A 17404-nucleotide genomic window follows, 5' to 3' on the forward strand; every position below is an offset into this window, starting at 1 on the left:
TAATTGTTGAATTGAAGAAATCTAGGTTTCATCATCATCATCATCATCATCATCATCATCATCATCATCATCATCATCATTATCATCATCTGCAGTTTCAAGCTGTTGGCTGGGTCTGCTTTCTAGGTTTCATAATGTTTCTTATTACTATTGGAGATGATAATATCACTAATTCCTATTTGTCAATTCTTTTTAAACCTGTTTTCCTCTGGAACAGTATCTCTTGTCTTTCTTTTATGGTCTTGTGTCTGGTGTGGTAGTGATGTGTTCTTTCTTGTTCGCATACTTGAGGAAGTGGAGGAGCAGGGGATATTGGTGTGTCATTAACTTCCTTGTTGTTACCTTCTATTCCAAAGAGGGAGGAACACATCATAGGGCTATCTGGAGGTGGAGAGATTCCAATTTGTTTTGCGTAATCTAAAGCAACTAATGTATCGACAAGGTGGAAAATAAAAAATACTTAGTTATGAATCTGTTAAAGTGCGATACAGACCCTGAAGTTGATTTTATGTAATCACTCAAAGAATCGGGAAGAAGTGGATGTTTGCTGTAATATCATCAAGCTTGAAGAAAACAAAATGTGATGGCCTATAATGTCCTAAGTTTGTAAAACTTATCAGCAGTAACATTACATTGACTCACTATTGTTAGCTGAAGTTTTCCACCACTTTACTGCCTCAATTATACAAAGAGTAACCTATCAATGATGGGTACGACAGCTAGTCTTTCTATATATGACAATTTTAAACTGACCTATTACAACAAGTTGATACGATACTGATGATGGAAATAATTCTTTCTTTTTCAGGTCAAAGAAAATGTAATAAAGTCAGAGCAAGCTATCAAGCCCATCAGACTTTACAATACCCTTGTGACTGTATTTGTCCACTATGAGCAGTTGTATCACAGTGGTTGGTATACATATGTGCCTCAAGTTCGCCAGGCATTGGCCCTTCCACTGCTTCTTAAGCACCCACGGACTTTCAGATATGTTATTAATTTTGACCCATTCATAATGGAGTTGATCAGAGAAACAGAATACATGTGGCAGCTTGGTCTCCCTACTCCAGACATGGCTCAAATTGTGACGTACACAAAGAAGAAGTTTTTTGAGTCTTATGAAAGTATGAAGGATCTCGTCAGATGCAATGATGAACTCAGGTATGTATATACAGTAAATATAATAGATTTGTTGTTTGTATCATGTGGGGTTTGATAAAAGAAGAAAATAGTCATATTGATGTGTTTGATCCTTTATTTTTTATTTTTATTATAGCACTATGTATATTATGTTTTAATCTCTCTAAGGGTTTCCTTCTTTAGATCAACATTATATTAAATATTAATTAACACACTGATGTTCAGGCCTTTAATTACCATCAACACCCAGAATCCCAGATGTTTAGGACTATTTCCAGACTTTTAACCTAGATTAGCTGCATCTGTGGATCAGTGGTAGAGTGTCAGCCTCCGGATCCCAAGATAGCGGGTTCAAACCCGGCAGAGGTGGTCAGATTTTTGAAGGGCGGAAAAAGTCCATTCGACGCTCGATGTCGTATGATGTCAGCATGTAAAAGATCTCTGGTGACACATTTGGTATTTACCCGACAAAATTCATTAAATCTCAGCCATAGACACCCAAGACATTTTCCGTTTACTCGGTCTGCCATCTAGTAGGCCTAGAGTAAAACGGAACATTGAAATTGACGAGCAGACAGATAGATGGCGTGAAATTGAAATGTTTGCACACGGTAGCTGAGGCTATATGTTGATTATTATTATTTAACATAGATTTTTTAGTCTTATATTTAATGACAGACCAAGTGCCCATGTATGTTAATGCACTATGGCTATGGAACTAAGCTTTGCATTCTGAAGACATGTGGGTTCGCTGTTGGCTGTTCTGAGATTTGGTTTCCTGTGGATTCCCATTTTCACTTCCAGGCAAATGCTGGGACAGTTCCTGTTCATAGGCCACTGTAGATTCCTTCCACCTCCTTACTCAATTTCAATCATCATTCATTTCCTTTTCATTAGCTCCTCAACTGAGTTTGGTGTCAGGAAGGGCATCCAGCCGTAGAAACATACCATAAAGTTTCATCTTGTATCACCTCTGACCTTGTTTTATGAAATGGGACTAAAGGGTGGACGGATCTTGGTTCGTAGCCTGAAGACCCATTTTGGACAGGCAAGTGAAGTTGACTGCGAGGAAAGAAATTTTTGTACAACTTCTTTTACATTTAAGCTCGTTAGGCTTTTTCAATCATGAAATTACCAGTGTTTCACCCCAGTGTAGCAGTGGGCTCATCAGTTGAATTGCTACACCTTTCCAAGACACTGGCGGCTAGTGCACTGTTGAGACACCACTGCAAGCCTCCCATGCAGGACAATGCAGTGACGGTGCACTTGGAGAAGCATGTGCCTCTACTTGAATATATGCCTGCCTTTGGCCTTTATATAAAAAATAAGGTACCTAGAACGAAACCATAATTTATCGATTGTAAATCTTAAACACATTTAAGCTTGAACTTGTTTTACGTTGCATCGACACAGATAGGTCTTATGGCGATGATGGGATAGGAAAGGAATAGAAGTGGGAAGGAACCAGCCATGACCTTTCAGCCCGGGCATTTGCCTAGTGTGGAAATGGGAAACCGCGGAAAACCTTCTTTAGAGCTGCCGACAGTGGGAAAAACATTTCTACTCTCGTACAGTTCTACATTATATTACAAGAAGTACCAGTACCAGCTCTCCGAAATTGCTATCAAAGGAATACTGATAGGTGGGAGAGGAACCATACCTCTTCTGTGTACCAAGAAACAAACAGTCCTTGTTCCAGATTGCCAAAAATGGTCTCTCTCTGGAAATAGCAAAAGTTAATGTAAGGAACCCTCTTAAACAGAAGAATAATGGTATACTTTGTCTTGTGGTGGTCCATGATTTTGGGAAGTGTTTTAAATAATTAATTTTTTTTTTTTTAATAGATAAATAGTAAGCAAAAAGATAGTACCTTTTGATGATGTGTTTGGATTTTGATATGAAGAGTATATTTCATAAGAAAAAATCTGCATATAACTTTTTCAGATGAATATTCAATTGTGTCAAAGATTGCTATATTCAATAGTGACCTCCAATCCCAGCTCTAGAGCAACTAAAATATCTGCTTCATTGAGACACTTCCACATAGTATACAACAGAAGGAAAACATTGCAAAAACCTTGGGGTATAAAGTAGAACAACATCTAACAACTCACTAGGAAGATATGTAAAAAGATGTTCAACTTTTCAGTTACATTTCCATGTGTATCACAGACAGACAGTTGTCTGTAAGCTTAAAAGGAAGGATTACAAGATGCTTTTCAGATCATCTCTCATGTATGCCTCCAAATGCTGGTCAGTAAGATCAGCAAGTGCACATCACAGAGAAGTGAATCCTGTGGTGGTATGCACATGTTGCTCTGATCGACTGAGTTCATAATGAGTACATGCAAGGTTCCTATCAGTGACAAACTGGAGGAGGGACATTTAGGTTGGTATGGGTACATGAAGCGATGTGATGAAGATCATCCTGTATAAAAAGCTCTTGTTAGCGGAACCAAGGAGAGACCTAGGATGCCCAAGAGCAACATGGTGGCGAACAGCTGAAGCCACTGAAGGACATCCCTGTTGTCCAAATACAATAGCAGATCAGAAGAGAGTGAAATGGCATTACAGAAATGAAATGAACAGAATAATAAAAGATGATATGATAGTACAAATGCAATTTAACTTTGACATTGAAGAAGGTCTAATAAGGGATCGAAACATTTAATGAAAGTATTAAATAAATGGATTTTATCAGTATAATGTCTCCTTTCTTTCTTTCTTTCTTTCTTTCTTTCTTTCTTTCTTTCTTGAATTTTGGCCATCTAAGGACGACAGAAAGTAACCCTGAGCATTCATCTTAATCGTTCTTTCCTTGATTTCCAATAGTTCTTCATCCTTTCATTTTCCTGTTTCCTCCTCTCTTGTGTCCAGATCTTATTGTTACCTTTCCTCTTTTCCTTCTCCTGGAAACCCTTGAAACCAACCTACTGAAAGTTGTTCTGTCTTGTATTATATCATCTGTTATTGAAGAAATTTTATTATATTTTAACTCAAAATGTCCCTAAATTCACTCTCAATGTCCCAACGCCAGAAAAAATAATGTATAAATTTACAAAATATGTAACAATACTGAATAAGAACAACTATATCATATCATATCTACCTATATGGATACCATGTGTTAAGGAAACCTGCGTTAACACCCATGAGTCGCCGTCATCTTCTTCTCCATGGCACACTTTCCTAAATTTTTCTTTTTGCCTTTGCCTCATGAATTCTTTCAATTTCTCTCTGTAATTCAATTTTCTTTAATGACATTGAAACTCGTCAAAGGAAACTAGTTACCACTACAGTGCCAGTATTTCATTTAAAATACTTAAATACAAAATGAAAAACTATACCGTATGAACTGCTTATCTCATTATGTAAAAATACAGCTTACTGAATACAACACTTGATTATAATATTGTTTTAAGTACTGCAAATTAAAAAAATTGATTTGATTCACTTAGCACACATCGCTGTACGTGATGAGATAAAATCCTCCAATACAGTAAAGAGTTTGTTTTCTGCGGTGAAAAGTATTTTTTAATTTTGTCTCAGTATTTGGCAAAAATTTCTACACTTGAGGTGGATTCAGAAATCCTTTCCTACTTTATAACAAAGTGAGCCAAAATTCCTACTCATAGGAGCACATCTGAATGGTTGGCATCACTGAGCCTACCTTCTATCAACTTATTCGGTGCTGGAGCTAGTCATGGAGTGTTCCGAGCTTTTTCATTCTAAACACGTTCCAGTCTGGTCTTTGAAATCTGTACCAATTGCTCTAGTCTGTTTTTTAAATGTTTTTCAAAACTTTATTTTTCTCTGCAACCATTATAGTTAGATTGAGCTGATTTTCTACAATAAATTAATATATAAATTTCAAATAAATAATAATAATAATAATAATAATAATAATAATAATAATAATAATAATAATAATAATACAGAAGCATCATTGGGTGCTTTTCAGCACACAAGAAGACTAATGCCCAATGGACATCGCCTAATCAACATATGTAGAATGGCTAACCTCCAAATAATGTCCACACACTTTAAGAAACCTCTGTGGAAAATGACCACTTGGAAATCACCAATCAACTACATAGGTGAATACCAGATTGATCACGTAGCCATCACAAGAAAATTCTCTCCTGAAATCATGAATATGCGAGTTCGCAAGGGTTACGTAGAGTCCGACCACCATCTTTCACAAATCAAAGTCCGCTTCAGACCTAACCGGAAAAGTTATCAGAAACCTAAAATACCACGCACTGATCCAGAATACTTAAAAGATCACGCACAGGAATTCATGGAATCAATGCAGACTAACACAGAAACATGGGACACCCTTCTTGCAACCATTGAAGACTCGGCGAAGAAACTTGGCCAACCTCCACGAAAACGTAAACACAGGTGGTGGACTGCCGATTGTGATAGAGCTCTGGAATCCCGCATTCAAGCCTGGAAGAATTGCCATAGTCACCAAACACCAGAAAATTGGAGTAACTTCATAGAAATACAGAAGCGAACAGCCAAAACTATTAGACGAGTTAAACGTACCTACCACCTCAATAGATTGTCGGAAATCGATTACGCTTTCAAAAGGAACAACACTCGAAATTTCTATAGAACTTTTAGAGAAGAACTAACTACAAACCCCCTAGTATTTGTTTTCGTCACATCGATGGAACACTTGAGCCGAGTACAAAAGCCAACTGTGACATCTTAAAGCAGTACTTTGAGGCGTTACATAACTGTGAACCTCCTGCCGAAAAACTGCAATTCAGCATATCCACCCCAAACCATGACTCACTTCCACCAACACATGACGAGATACAGAATATTGTATTAAATCTGAAAAACAACAAAGCACCAGGGGAAGATGGTGTAACTGCCGAGATGCTCAGGATCGGAGGTGAGGTCATTATTGACCGATTACAAGCCATCATTGCGGATATATGGGAGAGCGAAATCATACCTGCAGAGTGGACAGCTGCTTTGATTCATCCTCTACACAAAAAGGGTGACAAGACAGATCCAAACAATTACCGAAGTATCTCTCTCATCTCAATTGCTTACAAAGTATTCTCTCATGCTCTTCATACCAGATTAGAACAACAGATAGAATGGAAGATTGGAGAATACCAGGCAGGCTTCAGACCTCACCGATCATGTGCAGAACAGATCTGGAACCTCAAGATGATTCTCCAACATTGCCAATCAATTCGAACAGTGGTCACTTTTGTTGACTTTAAAAAAGCTTACGACTCGATTGACCGTGCCACCCTATTAGATGTACTTCATGAATATGGTGTTGACAACAAAACAACGAAGTTAATCCAACAGACTATAACTAACACAACTTCTAAAGTGAAATTCATGGGCGAAATCTCCGAATCATTTGAGATAAGAACAGGCATGAGGCAGGGTGATGGATTATCTCCACTGCTGTTCAATCTTGTACTAGATAAGATCGTTAGAACATGGGAGAAAGAAGTACACGGGATAAATATGGGAACGAGAGATAAGCAAATCAATATTAAGTGTCTTGCCTTTGTTGACGACCTAGCAATAATCACCCGCTCTCCCGAGGAAGCCAGAACCGCTGTTGAGAATCTGCATGAGATTGCTATTAAGACTGGCCTCCAAGTATCATCTGAGGAAACACAATACATGGACTCCAAGAACACCAATGTGGAATCACTTGGGACCAAATATGGCAATATCACACGAGTTAAACATTTCAAGTACTTAGGTGAAATTATCGGAAGCACTAGTAACGACAGGATAGCCAACAAAACCCGTGCCGAAAAATTACGTAAAGCCTACACAGTCACCTGGAATATCTACAATAAGAAATCCCTTTCCATCGAAGCCAAGCTGCGTCACTACCATACAGTAGTTCTTCCTGAAGCACTCTACGCGATTGAAACATCAACACTGACCATCAATATCAATGGCATCGAGAAAATGGAATGGCAAACACTTAGGAAAATATTTGGACCAAAGTTCCAAGATGGAATATGGATGCGAAAAAGCTCGGAAGAACTCTACTCGCTGACCGAAAGATTCACTTCAATCGCCTGGAAAAGACGTATGCAATTCTACGGACATCTAGCATGAATGGACGACTCGCGACTGACCAAGAAAATCTTCCTCATTATCAGCGGAACCCGACAAAATAAAGTATGGTGGCTTGCTGACACCCAAAAAGATCTCGCAGAAGTCGGCGTTGACCCACTGACAACTACACGGGCTACATTTAGACACAAAATTAACTTGCACAGCTTTGCAGCCAGACAATGTACAAGAAACTTGAAACTCCAGGAGGCATGGACTCAAGAAAGACGACAGACTCACAGTGCGAGGATGAAGAAGTTTTGGGAGGATAAGAGAAACAAGAAGAAGAATGCTAACTAATGGTTCTACATGCTCCTTAGAGGGCCTAACGCATATAGAAGAAGAACAAGAAGAAGTTAAGGATTTTATGAATCTAAGTGATGGTGGAAGAAAAACCATTTCTTTTTGAGGTTATTGCATGTCTTTGGTGTTAATATAGAATCTCCAAAAACCGTCAAGAGTAGTTAGTGGGACGTAAAAACAATACAGAACAATGAATATGAAATTTATGAACTGCAGTTCAATTAATCCTGGTGAGGGTCCCATACACTATAACCATTACTAACGGTGGAGGGGTCTTACTAGTGACTTTCATGCCCTCTCCTTTATATGCTTACTACAACCCCTAAATACTCTCATAACCACATGAAGAGATCCCTTTTATGTGATTACTCCAGTGGGTCGAATGGATGTAGCAATACAGGAATTACTGAGGAGAGAGCCAGCCTGCGTAAAGAGGCCGCTGTATGGAGATGCAGAGATTAATTTATTGTTCTTGTACTTTTGTGTTTTTTTCTATTTCTGTCTCTTGTCATAGTGACGGTCATGTTCTTTATCCTATTATGAGTTCCTTTCGATGTTCGTATTTGTCATTATATGACTGTTTGGCTCCATGGCTAAATAGTTACTACCATGGTTGATTCCTGGTCAAGTCAGCCCTTCCTATGGCTTAGGAGCTGGGTTTTTGTGCTGTCTTCAGCATTAGAATTCATCTTATGTAAGGCCCTGTTCTCAAAAAATGCACAGGTCGCCTATAAGGACCTGCACCAGGCTTACTCGCAGGCCATATGCCATTATTTTTTTTGTTTTATTTTTGTTTCCATTAGGGTCTACTGTGAACCACGTTAAAGGTTCAGTCAAACAGAAAGCATACCGTTCACACGGTCATATCGCATTGCAAGCCACAGGCACTGTCTCGTGCAATATTGCACCATTCTGGTCAAAACAGAAAGCGAGCTGACATGGCAGTGCGACTGAAACCACGGCAGGCAGTCTTCCGCTTGTAATTTTCTACAGAGTTCACGCGGGCAACAATGAGCAATGTCTCCAGAAGACACAGATAAAATATTGATCTAGTGTATGGTCATGACCACTTTTACAACACATGCAACACCTATTACAAAAATATGTCCAAGAAGGCGGAAACGTGGAAGGTATGCATTTACGTATTTCAATTAAAATAGTCTGGCTCCGTGGCTAAATGGTTAGCGTACTGGTATTTGGTGACAGGGGACCTGGGTTCGATTCCCAGCACGGTCGAGAATTTTTACCATCATTGGTTAAATCCGTTGGCACTGGAGCTGGGTGTATGTGTCGTCTTCATCATCATTTCATCCTCATCATGACACATGGGTGGGCGTCAAATCAAAAGACCTGCACCTGGTAGGCCGAACTTGTCCTTGGACACTCCCAGCACTAAAAGCCATATGCCATTTCATTTATTTTCAATTTAAATAAATAAATAAATAAATAAATAAATAAATAACTAAATAATGTTGTAAAGCTAAAACATGTGAAAAACTGGTCTTGAAATGAAATTAACTCATGGCACTTCTCTCAATTTTAAAATTGATTTCATGCACCCATTTTGTCTTTTGTTTTGCTTTACTCAAAGTGAACAGAAGAAGTAATTCATCAGAGGATCTGCTGGACATTTGATTGAACCCAGAAAAACATGAGTTCAAGAAAGAAGATATTGAATGAAGAGGGTACGCACTTGGTTGCAACTGCCCTGAGTTGTCTGCATTGTGTTGGACTACCCCAGTACGTGACGGTCTGCGGTCATTTCATCTACGCTGACATTTTGCTTTCTGTTTGACTGAACCTTAAGCATTATCCATTTCTGGTTCTTCTTCTTTCGATCAGCCCACTATTTCTTCACCCTTTTGGAATTCACTTCTTTACGTTCTTGGGACCAGATATTGACGGTCCGTGTCCTTTTTGTGCGATTTTAATTGATCGTTTGATCTCGGTAACCTGTAATTTTGTTGATGGTCATCCTATAATAATGTCTATTATATACAGCACCCTGTGGTATGTTTTCGTCCACTATGTCCTCCTTGTCTCCTTGTGTCTTCCTGCTCTCCATGTATTCCAGAATTCTCTGAGTTGCTCTCTGTATCCATAGAAAAAATTATGTTCTGATTTTCTCTGTGTTTTTGTATAATTCCATATTTGGTCACAGTCGAAATTCTTGTTCCACTTTCTTAGGCTCTAGCATTTTTCTCAAGATTTTTCTCCATTATTGGCTTTATCACAGTGTTGTAATGTCTGAGCAGTTATTATTAGTATTATTATTTTTTTTTTAATTATTACATAACAATGAATTTCACTCTTATCATTTGAGTCGTCCAGTTGCAAAACCCATTATGTCTATTTTTTTCTCAAAATTAGTTTTCACTGCCATTGTATGCAGCTCATCAAAATACACAACCCAGTAATGTAATATGTGAGCAAAGACCATTTAATCCGTACTTTTAAAGGTGACAAATAACGGAACTGCTGCAGAAGTCGTTATGTCCAGCGTGTGTTATGCAGCAAAGCTCGTTATGTCCCAGAACACTGTAAGAGCATCATACTTACATGAATAAAATCAGGCAACTGTGTGATAGGAGGTGAAGTAAACTATAATAGCGATTGTGGTGGAAGCGAAAAGCATATTGAAGCATGGGAACCCTTTTCTGCTATTGTGCCAGTACCAGTGGAGGAAAGGGTTCCTCTTAAGAAAGAAAAGCTCAGTGACCTGAACACATTGCTGACCAAACATTACGGGAAAGAGTGGATAAGGAACGATGACCTCATGTTCTACAAGACACTGGGTTTTTTTTGTTTTTTTTTTTTGTTTTTTTTTTTTTGTTTTTTGCGTCGCACTGACACAGATAGGTCTTATGGTGACGATGGGACAGAAAATGGCTAGGAGTGGGAAGGAAGCGGCCGTGGCCTTAATTAAGGTACAGCCCCAGCATTTGCCTGGTGTGAAAATGGGAAACCACGGAAAACCATTTTCAGGGCTGCCGATAGTAGGGTTCGAACCTACTATCTCCCGAATACTGGATACTGGCCGCAATTAAGCGACTGCAGCTATCGAGCTCGGTAAGACACTGTTTGACCAGTGGCAAACCTTAAACAGTGAAATACCAGACTATGACATTGATGTGGGAGATTTTGTTGTGGACAATAACGGATTGTTAATATAACTGTACAATATGTTAAAGAACTTATAAAACATTTTGAATGAATGATGATTTCTTGTTGTAATCATAAAATGAAAGAGCAGAGATTAGATATCAAAACATTATATCCTAACCTTAAAATTATTCCCATTCATGCTATTTTCATAGTGTAATACGTTCAAACGTAGCTAATAAAACATATTCACCACAAATCTGCACACTCTATTCCATATGCTGTTGCAGATATCTTTTATCTCCACAAAACTGCTGCAAAACTCATTATGTCTGTTACTGTGTTTTGGTGGATCAGCAGAGGTGAAAGAAGGTGCAGGCTGGAATGGGTCCAACTACAAGGCCGAAAGATGAATTAAAAATTCAATAAAGGTTCGGCGGGGTGGAGGTCGAACATTACCTGAAAATGGAGGGGGCTCTTTCGCGACATGTAATGTGGCTGAGACAGCCATAGCTTCTAATTCGGCAAAAGTTTGTGGACGCAACGCAAAACACAAGTATGACCTGTAAGATAGTGAAATTCCTTCCATAATAGCCTGTACAATTTGATCTTCAGGGAAATGTAGAGCAAATACCCTAGTATAGAACTTAATATCTTGGATGAAGTCTGCCAAGTTTTCATTCAATCGCTGTACTCTATAATAGTACTTCTGAATTAGTGATGACCTAGCTCGAGCCGGAATAAAATTAGCTAACAGATGGGCGTGAAAGTCTTCTATAGATGATTGTTCAGCAATCGCTCGTACTATCTTGTCAGAGAGGACACCAATGGAATAAGGGTAAATTATCTGAAGGATTTGACACGGAGAAAGAGAAAAAACAAGAGCATGATCTTGGAATTCAACTAAAAACCTTAAGAATGCGATGACGTCATTCGTAGAATTAACAGAAAACTTAGAAGTACCCCTAAGCAACATCGCTAAAGGGTGGGGCAAACTGCTGAAGCCGGGTGAGATAACGGGTAAAGGCCTAGGGGGCGAAGAATCTGTTTCAAAAACTGCATTATTCAACACAAAGAGTGGAATGGATGTGCGACGACCGGACTCAGTTTCTAATGGGACAGATGTTTGTTGGACTCCTACAGATTTCCTACTTTCTTCCCCTGTGGGAGAATGCTCCTCACTAACTACGTTTACCAGAGTGGGTTGGTCGGTTTTGGGGGGGACTGCCCCAGTTAACAATAGGCTAACCTTACTGGACAATTTAGAAAGGTTTTCGAGAACAGCACTAGCCTCCTTCCCTTGAATATTATTTAACTTAAGAGACAATAGATCAGTAACCCTATTGTAAAAATGGAACAATCTATCTTGCACACATTTAAGTTGATTAGGTAATGGATCACCCCCTTCAAAAAAACTAACTACTGATGCTAGCTCAGTAGCATTATCAATGATTGTGTAGAGAGCGTCGTCAATATCTTTCTCCCACAAGATGGGGATACTAATCGGCAAATCAAGAGAATCTTTAAGCTTGGTGGTATCAGCCACAACCATGCCTCCAGATTGAACATTTCTAATAGTTAATTCATAAATTAATTCCTCCTTGCGCAATTAGCCGGGATGGAGGACATCGCGAGGGCCAGACATGATGACAAAAGATTGACAGTTTTAGAAAATAAGAAAGAAACTTCCAGCGATGGAGAAAATTGCTAGAGTTCAAAACAAAAGCAATGTTTAGCCATCAAAAGGGGCTAAATTGAGACCCATTCAACCACGCTCTGCTACCACTTGTTACCATGTTTTGGTGGATCAGCAGTGGTGAAAGAAGGTGCGGGCTGGAATAGGTCCAACTACAAGGCCAAAAGATGAATTAAAAATTCAATGAAGATTATATTTTCAAAACTTACAATTTTTACATAGAATTAAAAAAAAAAAAAATTTTCACAAGAATGATCAACAGCTATCCATCAGGTACAAGGTATAATTTTACAAACGAAAACAAGAGTTTCGGGTATTAACAAGTTCTGGGCTCCGAGCCCCAATTTTTGCAAGGTCTGAGCTCTCAGCTCACAAACACATATTTTAGAAAAGGGCAAAAATTCCCTCAATGGAATGGAGCACTTGCTCCCAGCTATCAAATGTCACGCCTCCCAGAGGCACCTTTCAAAATACCCAAAAGAGCTGACCCACTCTCAATCTTTCAAGCCTATTCAAGGCCATACCATACATTACGATCAACTGCCCTCAAGGCACACCTACAAAGAAACAGGGATATCTAGTACCCAATCTACTGGGCCTTCGTGGAAAAGAAACAGATTAATTAAATGGCCCAAAAAAATTTCAAGATGAATGGAGGCGTGTACTTGCACTCCTATATGAAAGCTTGTTAAAACCTAAGTGGTGCTAAGCTGATACACAGGGGCTATTCCCATACTAAAGAGGTGACTCGTATAAGAAAAATGTTAACACATTAGGTAAGAGTAGAAAATCAGTTACGAAAACATAGTCACCTCAACTCAAAAAATGAAGGGGAGTTCGAGAGGGTGAAGCACTCTCTATCCCCGATTTACATTTAGAGATATATGAAGTCTTACAAGGTTGGAAACCGATTTACATGTTTTAAGTTATAGGTTACATATTAAAGGTTTTGGACCTGCCCCTCAGGTTAAACTGCTGAGCTAGCAAGGAAAAAGAAAGATGTTAAACAGCCATTACCTTGTTGAAGAGCTGCTGCCCGAAGGAAGAGGCGCTACCCGCCCCCTGCTATACTTCCACACACTAAGCTAGATGTTGTTGAAGTGGCCGAGAGACCAGAAAATCAGCAGTTTTTATACCCTCGTGGAAGATTCAAGACCTTTCATGAATAATTAAGACGCACCCACATGCGTTTATTGGTCGGCTAAAAGTTACAAGTCAAAAATGAAGAAGAAACCTGTAATTGGAGGGAAATTAATTACAGAAATTACTGATTGGATAAATTCGAAACAGGCGGAAAGAAAGGATTAATATTGCCAACCCACTAACGAAAGAATGAAATTTAGTAAAGACAACAACTTATGAATACAAAATATCTTCAAGAAAAGTTCCTTCACTTCACACTGGGCTGCATGATCATAGTTTTTGGTAGAGACATCTGTGAGAGAACGTCCACACTTCTTGATAATTAGTAAACAAAAACAATTTGAAATTAACACAGTGACATCTTCTGATAAACAGTTGAATTAATTCAATTTCAAAGTTCAGAGTTTCAGCTATAGAGGAGTACTTTAAGGTGGAAAATTCAAATGTGCGGCATATAGGTATACCAACCAGTACAATGTCCAAATGAATTTTGCAAAAAACATGGGTTCTATAAGTTATATTTTGTGGAGATTTCACGCTATAATGAAGATGAAAGCTTACTGTTTAATTACAAAACTTCAACCTCCTATCTTTGTTGCATAACAAATGACAGTTTTTTGTGCTTCCTGAAAAATTTGTCTGTCTGCAGATAACGGGTTTTGCAACTGGACGACTCATTTGCAAATACTCCAGGAGCTCCACAGTCATGCTGTTAAAGCTCAACTAGTGATGGGGATCATGCAGGAAAGACAATATAGAGGAACTGGGAATTCAGGGCTGTAGAAGTGTGGTCCTCACAAAATGCAGTATTGGAGTGTTGATAATCCACATTCATGAGTAGAGCCCGGATTTTTATGCATTAATAGGTTAGAATGCAAACTTACTGAAGCGAGTAGCAAGTATAGTCTACCTTCATAACGATTATGCTATGGGGTTTGCATAAACATGAGGGGTATGTCCCATCAGAACCCCTATAATTTATGTTACTCTTGCTGCATTATGGAAGAGCGGGTGGCCGACACTTCCTACTAACCAAATTAGTTTGCAATCTAACCTGTTACTGCATAAAAATCTGGGCTTTATTCATGAGACTCTCTTTAGTGAGTGATCGCCTAATAAGAGCTGCCTCTGTGGATCAGTGGTAGAGTGTCAGCCTCCGGATCCCAAGAGAGCGGGTTCAAACCCGGCAGAGGTAGTCCGATTTTTGAAGGGCGGAAAAAAGTCCATTCGACACTCCATGTCGTACGATGTCGGCATGTAAAAGATCTCTCGTGACACATTTGGTGTTTACCCGACAAAATTCATTAAATCTCAGCCATAGACACCCAAGAGAATTTTGGTTTACTCAGTCTGCCATCTACTGGGCCTAGAGTACAACGGAACATCGAAATTGACGAGCAGACAGCCAGATGGCATCAAATTGAAATGTCTGCACATGGTAGCTGAGGCCATACAATTATTATTATTATTATTATTATTATTATTATTATTATTATTATTATTATTATTATTATTATTATTATTATTATTATTTGGCCTAATAAGATAACATTTCATTGAGTCATCTAATGGGAGCACAGTTCCTTCATTTTGTGCACATGAAAATCCCACAGCTACAAGAGGATGTACTTGTACTTCTTGGGATTAGCCTGGGGAATGAGTCCAAAATGTGGAGATCATGAGGGGGACTCCAGTATCTAACCTGATGGATCAAGTAGCATTAATTCCACAAAACTTTCTCCTTCAAGTTACTCTCCCTTGACTTGCACTTAAGATGGTCATATTATAATTTTGTTTATAACATTGTTCACTTAATGAAATAATTTTAAAATTGTGAGCATGAGTTCAACGAACCTTCCTCTTCAGAGTCCATGCTATAATTTATTTATTGTATAGACATGGTAGTAAGTTTTGGGGCTTTTGCCATGTTAGAAAACAAGGTGAAACTCTCGGAGAACTTTGTTCCACGTCTTCAGTAGAAAATCTCGACTGTTCACGAGCAAGACATGTCTAATAAAGAAGTTTTGAATTTTGGAATGCTTTTACTGTTTGTCTATAGTAAGTGGTACTCTCATTCATCACTAGATGGCTCACTGTGCATTAGCCTTCCATGCGTTATGACACCATCTTAACTCTGCTCCAATAAATATATATTTGGTAATTAAAAGTCAGCCTTGTCAATACTTAGAGTTGTTTAATTAATTATTTTTTATCACCATTACACCGTACGTTTCAAGGACCTTATTGTCCTCTTCCTCAGCAGTTTTTTCTCCCACTACCAATTATCTCTTGGACCACTTTATTTAATATTACACATCAAATGCCAAAGTTCTTCCAAACTTGGAAATTCGATCTACACTCATTTTTATTACGGCTGGGACCACCTCATCTCTAATTACGTACCCAGCCATGCCAAACAGCAAAATCAGGCCAGACACCAAACGGAAAGTCAGCCTCCCCCACCATGCCAAACTGCATATTCCCTGGTGTAGATCCATCATTCACAGACGCAGCACTCTTCAGCTACCTCAGAAATAAAGGCGTGCCAGTCCTGAACTTAAGCAGGATACTGGAGAATCTCCTGCCAACTCATCGAGTCCTATTGCAACTCCCAACAGAAGAAGCAGTACAAAATCTCATAAGGGAGTTTATATTAATGAAAATCCACGCTACGCAGAGCCATGCCCACCACAATTAGAAAACAACTTTGGACAGGACCCGTGTACCAAGCCACCCCGACAGTCTCCGCAACCAGCAACAAGACCACCTCCATATACCCCACCACCCCATCCACTGACCCAATCATACACCACTCCCATTACCACCATCACCTCCACCATAGCTACTACTCCCGCCCACACTTCCCTCAATACCCCCATAACCACCTCAGTCATGGCCCACTCTTCCCCTATAATGATGTATCCCCTTTCCCCCACCCTTCCCAGTCCAACCCAGCCATTGATTGAAGAAGAAGAAGAAGCCCACAACATGACCATGACCACAGAAACAGGAAGACCAACATCACCGCCACCAGCTCCCGAGTCCAACAGAACAACCCCGCCGCCACCAGCGCCCGAGCCCAATACCAGCTGTGTCATCCGAGGCGTAAACCCAGCCATCCCACCAGAACTCATAATCCAGGAAATACGACGCACGGGACTCCAGCCGAGAAAAGCAACCAGGATCCATAACGCAGCCGGACCTACCTACATGGTGCAGCTCCTACTCCAGCCACCCGAAAAAGCCCACCGTCTCATACAACACGGGATCCAGCTCTTCGGGAAACACCACCGAGTGGAACCGTCCCGCTCCCCACAACCTCACACCCGCCCCAACCCATCTCGCAACCATCCCCATCCCCAACACCAACTTCCGAAACCACATAACCACACCAATCTCCTCCACCTATTACATCCCTCGCAAACATAACCTCGTTCTACCAACAAATCCTTCCCCTCCTACTCCCCAGCACCAGATAAGCTACAAATAGTACTACAAACTGTAACTCACAATAATTGTAACATGTACCCAACCAAATATGTAAGAAAATCTATGTAACCAACTAATGTATGTAAAGAAATCTAATAAAAAGCACAAGAGCAGAACTACACCCCTTAGCCAAGAGGCCAACCCTTCAAAATCCCCATTTAAACACATCACCGTTCCCCCCTCATCCAACTCCTGCAAATCTCCAACCCCGTCAAATCTCCTGGCCAGAGAGAAGGCGTTACCTTCTAGGTGGCCCGACCCTTGGTCCTTGGTCTAAACGTGTCTTAATAGAAATATAATATGTGTCATAATTAAAATAAAATATACCCCAAATGTCATATAAGAACACTAAAAATATGTACACTACCATATTCTATTTACAATTTTCTTAGAATGTCATCCTTTTCTATTACCTAAGAA

At 39.5% G+C, this 17404-nt stretch overlaps 1 protein-coding gene across 1 annotated transcript in view; it reads left to right on the top strand.

Annotated features, from left to right (window-relative positions):
- Positions 1 to 17404, top strand: part of LOC136877673 (dynein axonemal heavy chain 8) — a 353345-nt gene that overhangs the window by 83104 nt on the left and 252837 nt on the right. Inside the window, exons 11-12 of the mRNA XM_068228699.1 lie at positions 809 to 1161; positions 16114 to 16838. Coding sequence (XP_068084800.1) covers positions 809 to 1161; positions 16114 to 16838 — 1078 coding nt within the window. The remainder of the gene's footprint in view (positions 1 to 808; positions 1162 to 16113; positions 16839 to 17404) is intronic.

This window comes from Anabrus simplex, chromosome 7 (genome assembly GCF_040414725.1).
Source record: "Anabrus simplex isolate iqAnaSimp1 chromosome 7, ASM4041472v1, whole genome shotgun sequence".
Classification (NCBI taxonomy): Eukaryota; Metazoa; Arthropoda; class Insecta; order Orthoptera; family Tettigoniidae; genus Anabrus; species Anabrus simplex.